The 566-nt window shown below is 44.5% G+C and overlaps 1 protein-coding gene across 1 annotated transcript in view; it reads right to left on the bottom strand.

Moving 5' to 3' along the window:
* The window catches only part of LOC119586371, a gene marked incomplete in the record, with an annotated part of 37,892 nt that overhangs the window by 17,371 nt on the left and 19,955 nt on the right, over positions 1 to 566 (bottom strand). The window contains 1 exon segment of the mRNA XM_037935083.1: positions 143 to 566. Within this exon segment, the coding sequence (XP_037791011.1) occupies positions 143 to 236 (94 nt within the window).

The following is a 566-nucleotide window of genomic DNA, read 5'->3' as shown; positions in this document are numbered from 1 at the left end:
CACCTATGTATGCATCCATCCATCATTTCCATGGAAGACTAGGAGTGTGATGTTATTCACAGAAGGTGAAGTCCCAGGCCCTTTCCCTTACCTTCTCGAGCACAATCACCCCCCAAGCATGTCCCAGGCTTCACTTACTTACCTATGAGGTCATCGGTCATTCCTCCAGCCGCAGACGAGGTCACAGTGCCATGCATGAACGCTGAGATCAGGAGAATGACCAGGGGCGGTTGCATGGTGCGGACTCAGGTCAAAGGAGGTCATCCAGTTGCTATGTCCAGCTGATTCGTCCTTTCCTTTCTTTGGTTCTTCTTGGGGTTTCTTCTTCCTTTTCTATCGGTTTGTTCCTTATTCTTCTTTGCTTTTTTTGATGTTTTGGTTTGTACTCTGCTCTTTCTTAGTTATATTATCCGCGTTTTTATCTTCATCCTGATCTTTATCTTTCATTTGTCACTGTTTCGTTGATTTTCGGTCAGCCTCAAATCTTCATTGACTTATCACTACGACTAATTGTTCCATAATTCATCGCCTCTCTTCATCTTCTCTTATCGTCTCTTTCCGCGAAG

This window comes from Penaeus monodon, chromosome 21 (assembly GCF_015228065.2).
Source record: "Penaeus monodon isolate SGIC_2016 chromosome 21, NSTDA_Pmon_1, whole genome shotgun sequence".
Taxonomy (NCBI): Eukaryota; Metazoa; Arthropoda; class Malacostraca; order Decapoda; family Penaeidae; genus Penaeus; species Penaeus monodon.
Note: the sequence above shows the minus strand (reverse complement) of the source record. Positions and strands in the feature narration are given on the sequence as shown.